Source organism: Egretta garzetta, unplaced genomic scaffold (assembly GCF_000687185.1).
Source record: "Egretta garzetta isolate BGI_Z169 unplaced genomic scaffold, ASM68718v1 scaffold554, whole genome shotgun sequence".
Taxonomy (NCBI): domain Eukaryota; kingdom Metazoa; phylum Chordata; class Aves; order Pelecaniformes; family Ardeidae; genus Egretta; species Egretta garzetta.
In genome coordinates, this window is record NW_009259499.1 from 1 (window position 1) to 8,174 (window position 8,174).

The window sequence follows — 8,174 nt, forward strand, 5'->3', positions numbered from 1 at the left end:
ACAAGCTGCTTCATGAGCCCGTGCTCACAGCGGAGTTCCATCCCCACCACCTCCTTTTGCGCCGTAGGTAGCCTGTGGGTGGTAGCTCCACTAAGCTAGCACACCTTGCTGAACACGTAGCAGACTTTGATCACTCTCGGAGTAACAGGTACCGGTTATTTCTCAAGTATGCCTCATCACTTTCATTTCTTAGTGCTTCCCGAGAGCCCTGTCTGCACTTGGAGCTACTGTGCCCTTTCTTGGTACTACGCATGTTCCATGAGGAAGGGTCTTCACTTGGGAAGGGTCCTTTGATCCGGGGGTTTGATTTGGAGTATTAAAATGAGGGTTGTTCAGTTAAGGATACAGGGACCTTGGGCTTTCTTGCCAGGTTTCAGGTGTTCTCCTTACTTGCTCCAGATGGCCTTGTTCTAAGAATGCTGACCATTTTTCTGACTACAGATGATTAAATGTTCTTTTTATTATGTACTGTTCTGAGTTAACCTTCAACAGTATTACCCATAAAAATACATAAATAATTTGTGAAAGACCTTAAACAAACACACCGCCAGTATAAGTGTCTTCCTCAAGATCACAGAGAGGGAATTGGTACTAGTGACTGGGAAAATCAGGAGATACGTTCCCTTTATGGCTTGGGCTGCTAGTTGCAGGCCACCTTCAGAACAAAAGTATATATTAAATTTTTAAAATGAAGGGTCAGATTGAAGCAAATTCTAACATTAAAAAAATAACAAACCCCATACACATTACAATACAGAGCTAATGGCAGTAGAAAATGAAATGTAGTAATCATTTTCATTTGCACAGTATCTATTAAAAAAGAAGGATGTGTTCATACCGATATGCATGTAGAACTTGCACTCCTCTTGTAATCTATCTGAACCATTCATTGATATTAAAAGTTTTTCAAGCCATTTTCATGTTGTTGACTAATTCTTTATGGTATGGATATAACACAGCCTTTTTGTTCTTATTTAGAGTATTCCAAACTGCAGGATAACACTAGTATTCCTTGACATAGCTGAAATACTATCCACTTATCCAGTACTGAGGTAGCATGAATCATGCACAAAATAACAGAGTTTAGAGGTTTTTAAGCATCACATGACGCCAATAGAATGTTTATCATGTATCATTTTTATCAACATATATTAGTTCTGCCATAAACTACTGCTTTATGCACATTCATTTATTGTATTTATACTGCTGCTTTCTAACAGATTATTCATTCTAGCACAGACTTCTTGGACAGTTTGCTGGCTAAACAACTAAAATACACATACGTGCACATAGATACCCTTCCCCATCCCATATATATGTATATATATGCATGTATCTTATAAAAATTAATTCTTTGAACAAAAATACATATTAGCTTGTACTGGATCTGCTGGGAGAAAATACATCTGCCCTGACAGTCTGCAAAAGGAGGGGAGGAGACTAATTCCAGAGGTACAGATCCACAGCGGCGAATGCCTGTCTGGCTGCTCTCCCCAGCTGACCCGTTGTGTTGTGGTACAGCTTGGAACTGCAGCTTCCCAAAGCGTCAGGTTGCAGATGGTTCAGGGTAAGACAGAGACGTAATCACTGTCATCTATTTCTGTAAAGAGATAAAAAGAAAAACCCACATGTTGTCATTGCAAATGGCTCCTCTGAAAGCCCATGGCAAGCAGGGTGGCATGGGGCTGCGTTGCTGAGCAGGTATCAATAACTCAGTTTGGTTTCTCAGTATTCTCTCTGCTATTGCAGGGCCAACGTTTAGGCCCCTTGTCTTATGGACTGGGTCCTCCAGGAGCCTGTATGGAGGCAAAGCCTGCAATTGCCTTTTCTGAGCCAGCAAGCTCTGTTATTAAACAGCTGTAATCACATGAGACCCCTTCTCCTTGAGGAACAGTCAAATATTGGAAATCATCCATACTTAATAAATCAGATCAACAGCTGAGATAGCTACGACTATGGCATAACACACCTTTTCTTCTCTAAATAAATACCCAACAAAAAAGCTCTCCTCATAACTAAGGGAGGAGAGCCTGGAAAAGACCTTTCTCTCAGATCTTGCCAAATTTATTATGTTTTTGAGAAGATAGCAGAAAGGCAGAAAGTGAATGCTTAGGACTCCATCTGCACTATGGTAACCTAGAATCATGGAATTGTTTAAATTGGAAAAGACGTTTAAGATCACCAAGTCCAACTGTTAATCTAGCCCTGCCATCCCACCACTAAACCATGTCCCTAAGCAAACCTACTGTCTCTTCACGCAGCCACCCTCAGACAAGCTGTTCCTGGGCTTAGAAAACAATGTTCAAAACTGCCCAGCCACCAGCATCGTGACTCCAGTCCTGTGAGTTGTTCCACTGGTCACACTGGAGCACTCAGTCCTGCACGTGCCGCAAAGCCAGCTGCCAGTGCAACATGAGGGACCGGGCCAGAAAAGTATGGTGCTTGCTTTAGGAAGCGCTGTGGTGTTTTATGTGGTGCCTGCATTTGAGAGAGATATCCATCACGACATTAACCTCAACTCCCCCTGTGAGCATGTAACAAAGCAGTCTGAGGGGCGAGCTTGAACTGCTCTGTAAGTGAAACTTAAATTAAAATTGAACAAGGACAATTCCAAACTGATTTCATCATTTCTAAAAGCTGCCATTTTTATGACAACCACAAACATTTTGATAGCAAAATGAAAGGTTTTGTTTTCTTCCCTGTGAGACCAGACCAAGACATTGCACATCTCCTAGAAAAGTCCTTGTTGCAGAATGTATTACACCTGAAACTATGTATTACACCTGATTTTTTCCTAAAAATATATCCATGCTACTGCAGTATTTTCCATTTCCCTGGAGCGGCAATGACAAGATACCATAAAACCCTTTTTTAGAGGAAACGTGGCATACCTGCCTTAGCGATGCAAGTGACAACGTAATGTTGGGGACACTGGAAATGTCTCTTTGCTACCGTTTCTCTCGGCAAGGTCATTGCTGCACTGACCCCTAAAAACGCAGCTTAGCGTATGAAGTGGTGGGGAGAGCTCACCCCTTCCTATCCAGGCTGCTCGACACAGGGAGCTGCTGTGCTGTTGTGGGCAAAAACCCAGCATCTGTGGTACCGACAGGAGGTGTGGCTGGCGCCGACAGAGAGGCCAGCCCACACGACCGCATTTAGCCAGTGTTGCTCAGCAGATATAAATTACACAGAAGATTGGATACTCCAAGGATTTCTTGCTTCATGATACCTGTACTTAATGAAAGGATTTCCCTTGCTCATTACACTTCCCTTGCTCATTACACTGTCTTCTAGACAGAGGACCCAGAAGAGTTTCAAGGTTCATTTGCAGCCTGTGACCTGATGGACAGTGCAGCTGAGCATTGCACAAGAGTAGGATGAAAAGTGGCTTTCAAAAGTGTGTGAGGGGTGCTGGCAAGTTACCAACAGCATCTCTATTCATCCTCCCCAAAGACATAAAGATGGCATGGGACTGTAAAACATGGTCTACCACTTCATGAAAACCTCCATCTTTATCATATCCGTTTGCATAATATTTCTGCTAGATAGAAATATTGCATCCTTATCTTACACCTGGGACTTGTGAGCACAATTTAGCAGAAGGTCAACTAGAGCCTGAACTCTCTGGTTCCAAAGCTGTGATCCTGAGCACAAGGTTGTATGCTTCTTATTTTCAACATACTAACTTAAAACATTAGTCATGTTTTAATACAGATCACAACAAACCACAAGCTGGCTGGCTTTTCTTTTTTTTTCTTCCCCCTAGCATCTCAAAAATAACTGAGTTAGATTTTTTGGTATAAAATTAACATTCAACCTGGACAATGAAGGTAAAGGAGAGCCTCAACTCCCAGTGAAGTGCAAGGGTCTGGCAGCTTGGCAGAACCACATTGAGTAAAACTGGGCCTCAGCCATCCCTAGCCTAAAAGCATCAACACCCATGAAGGAGTGAGCTGTGGGAAACATCATGCTTTGCCTTCTGTATCTCTTGCAATTTCAACTAGTTAATTCATAGTGGATGAGGGTATGTAACCCATGAGCTGGGAATAACTGTTTTCCAGTGAGCATTAAGAGAGACGGAAGGATGTTGAACTTCTGTCTGTGCAAGCTGGTCTCAGAGGACACATAGCAACTATTCACTGCAGACCTGTCAATGCAGTCATCTTTTAAAAAACCCCACAAAGGCAGAGATAAATTTCTCACCGTCATAAATGCCCTGTCCTGACCTGAACCTCTGGTTTCTTTGCGAGGCCTTTAGTTTCTTTACTGGGTGGCGGAGGTTTGTTATTAGTCCTTGATTTGGCTTTTCATAAGTGTATATTAGGTCCTTTAATGTTCTGAAGATCCTCTCTGGAACACCTTCAGAAGTCTGCAAGGAAAGGAAAATACAGTTTGTTTGCAATTGCCCTTCACATAGAGTCCCCTAAATGAAAGGCATGATAGGTTGTTTCTTGTTTACCAAGGAGCTGTTTTGTAAACAGATTTGGTGACAGAGTATTGTACCATCCTGAAAACACGAGGGACACCTGCTTGGTGACATGGCTATGGCACTAAGTGTAACCTCCCTCACCACCTTTTTTTTGAAAAAAGAACATCAGTTTAAAATATCAGCTCAGACGTGCGCTGAGCAATCCATGACAGCAGAGTGTCGAAGAGTGACAGCATTGCAGACTTCCCTCTGGTGTTAGAGCACAAGTTTAGGGGCAGCGTATTTAGTGCTCACTTAAAATGTTGGATTTAAACAACTATATGACAAGCAGAAGCCAAACCTTTTACAAAACATCAGCCTTGTCAACCAAAGGACATCTGCAGAGGCAGTGGACCTGTCTGAGGACCCGTGTGAAAGTCCCCAGCACCAGCTTTCACTTTTAGGCAGGAGCTTATTATTTGTCTTAGATTTGTGACTTGCATTGGAGACTCCTGAGGCCAAGCAGGGAGGATGGCACTCCTAGGCAGGGGGACAGCATTCTCACAAACTGCTTTTTAACATGTGGGTTCATACAGCTGGACTGAACTGCTTCCATGGCACAGCTCCCTCAGTGATCCCTACTGAGATTTTGCAACGCTGGCGACTTCAGGATGGTGGCAGACAGCAAGCACATTAACCAGCACTAATCACAGCAAGGGTTCTACTACTAGTCACTAAAAGTGAATGGGGCTTTTGTTTTGCTTCATTTGCTATGTAACAAAGAAACACATCTTTATTTTCTTTGTTTTTCTGCACCCTTTATCTTCCCTTCAGCCCTTTATGGACTGGGTGCCACTGCCTCTGTGTACTGGGTCTGGCTGGGACGGAGTTAACTTCCTTTGTAGCAGCCACTGTAGTGCTGTATTTCGAATTTGTGACTAGTCTTGGGGCGTGCAAACTGCTGGGAGGGGACACGGCCAGGGCAGTGGACCTGAACTGACCAAAGGGATATCCCACCCCCTATGACACTGTTCTCAGCAACAAAAGTGAGGGAAGTGGGGACGTTTGTGGGTTACGGCATTTCTCTTCCCAAGTCACCATTACATGTGCTGAGGCCCTGCTTTCAGGAGGTGGCTAAATACACCTGCCTCCCGATGAAAAGCAGTGACTAAACTCCTTTGCTTTGCTTGCATGCACAACTTTGCTTCACCTATTAAACTGTCTTTTATCTTGACCTGGGAGTTTCCAAATTTTTGCTCTTCCTATTCTCTTCCCCCCACCCTGTGCCGCTAAGGGTGGGAGGGAGCAAGCATCTGTGTGGGTGCTGAGCTGCTGGCTGGGGTCAACCTACTGCACTCCAGAAAGTTCATGGATGAATCTGGCCCTTAAAAAACCCCCTAAAATCTCCCCTCCACCATCAATATAGTATTTCACTATATTATTTTAGTAAGCCAAAACAATCTGACTTAAGAATTTGAAGAACAGAACTCTTCTATTCACATTCTTGGCAACACCTTGTAAGGAAAATAGGGTTTGAAGAAACTAGATGTGTTATTATTATCTGCTGATAGGCATGACAGCAAAAGCCAGAAGAGTGGCTATAGTCCAAAATAGATTATTTTTTGTCAACAAACCATTCAATTCTTCATGGGAAATTGTGTCTTTTGTACTCAGTCCAAACTAAGCAAGAAATAGCCAGCATATGAGAGCTTGGTGTGTCCTTTATGGAGCGAGTGCCTCATCCCACTTAAATGCTACTTAATTGTTGGCAGTCCTGTTGGCTGTCCTACTACAAGCAGAGGAGTGAGCCAGCTTTTTAAGTGTCCTCTCACCTTGCCTAGGGATTTGATTGATGCAGTGTGCTTTTACGCTTATTCAAGCAATGAGCAGCATTATCTGGGGTCATCGCTTCGGATGCCACAGAATCACACAGAATTATAGACAGGTCTCTTTAAATCAAAAGCATCATTCCAATATTCAAAACCCCTGCAAGATGCTGGGTGCAATGGCAGAGCTTTCGAATAGAAAAAAGCTAATTAGGAACAGGAGCATGTTATGAAAGTGATAGATTTTTCTTCAATGCTATGAAAAAGAATTGGTCAAATCAGAAAGCAGCTGGTCAACAAATAACAGATCCACTTAGATTATAAGGGATTTCTACAAAGATAATAGCTTGAACTCATAGGTAATAATAAGTATAACATTAAAAAGTCAAGAATTGAGTAGAGAAGAAAGCAAACTTGGAAATATTTTCTAAGATAATGTGTTCATGTATATTAATTTTTTTTTAATCAGGACAGTGGTTTGTAGTGCAATCTTTACAGATGAAATGAGAGTTACTCACCTGTATTCTAAAATATCCTTGGTGTTCCCTGAAGATACGGTAGGTGTAGATGAAATCTTCAAAGCTATGAAAAACATTGTTGTATACATTATGCTTTTCATCAACTGCCAGACCACTGCAACTTGCCTAGACTGCTACAGCTGATCTTGACAGCCAGGTTTTGTTTTTGTTTGTTTGCTTGTATCTTAAAGTAAACTGCAATACAATGAAAGACTATTTGATTCATATATTAGAACCTTCATTTTTGCATTTGATTCATATACTGGAGACTTCAAAATACTTGAGATTCTCTAAGTTGTATTGTTTAATCTTCTGGTATCCAAAATTAGTCATGCATGTTGTTTCCTTAAGCCTCAGAAGCCCAAATATTACTTTATCAGAACTTGCTAATTCAGATCTAAACCCCTATGCAGATTTTGGACCAAATTTATGGGCTCTATTTGACCTGCAGGGTTAGGCCAGATATGGCAAATGTAGCTAAGAGTGCTCTGTTCAATCTGCAGTCACTGCACTTTGCTTAGCATAGATCTCGATGAAGCGAGTCCAGCGAGCTCACCTCCACATCATCCTCCATGTCTGAGCTTTCCTCCAGCTTCTTAGGTGCATTTCCTATGCTGAGGTTTGTACTACTACAGCTCTAATAAAATAGATCTGGTAAGTCAAAGCAATGAAAACGCTTTGAGTTTACACATCCAGAAAGGGCTGGATCTCACTGAGAATTTGTATTACGGGTTCTGAGGCAGTAAAACACAAATCAGAGCGTGGAGCTCCACGTAAAAGAAGAGTCCTTGCTTCCCAGAGGACGCCTAAGTCCTTGCTCCCCACCAGCAGAATTCCTTTATGGCGCTAGAAACCACTTTGTGCAAATGTCAATGTGGGAATAAACTGCAGGCAAAGGGCTGGCACACGCACCATTGAGAACTGCCGTATCGCCATTGGCAGTGAGGAGAAGAGGAGCTCCGACTCAGACTTTACACCACATTGGACTAATCATCAGACAACCTTTTCACAATGGAAAGACAGTGCTAACATGTACACCTCCTTCAAAAATGGAGCTATAAGGAAGACCTAAATAGCTACAAAGACAAAAGCAAGGTGCCTATCTTTCCCTGAAGTCATACCCTAGGGGAAAATGGGCTGGCTTCCAACAAATTACCCCATCCATAAGAGAAGCAGTCACCTTTCAAAAGACTGATCTACAGCCAAGAACAAGGATGAGAGATTCACCTGGGATATGACACAAGACTGCAACGCTTTATGGGAACAAGCACATTGGCATGGAGCGATGCTCTGAAAGAATGTCTATCGCATTGGTAGAAGTTGGGAAGGATGTGAGGGGAGACAGAGTGAGAAAGAAAACCATATGAATCTAAGTAGTGGTAAAGAACGATTCTGTAGAAAACTTGCAGTTCACCTTTCATA

General features: G+C 42.4%; 1 protein-coding gene across 1 annotated transcript in view; it reads right to left on the minus strand.

The window, feature by feature from the left end:
- Nucleotides 1-1,562: 1,562 nt before the first annotated feature.
- The window catches only part of SH2D1B (SH2 domain containing 1B), a 10,803-nt gene continuing 4,191 nt past the window's right edge, over nucleotides 1,563-8,174 (minus strand). The window contains exons 2-4 of the mRNA XM_009637431.1: nucleotides 6,753-6,816; nucleotides 4,204-4,369; nucleotides 1,563-1,600 (exon numbers count right to left, since the gene is read on the minus strand). Of these exons, the coding sequence (XP_009635726.1) occupies nucleotides 1,563-1,600; nucleotides 4,204-4,369; nucleotides 6,753-6,816 (268 nt within the window). The remainder of the gene's footprint in view (nucleotides 1,601-4,203; nucleotides 4,370-6,752; nucleotides 6,817-8,174) is intronic.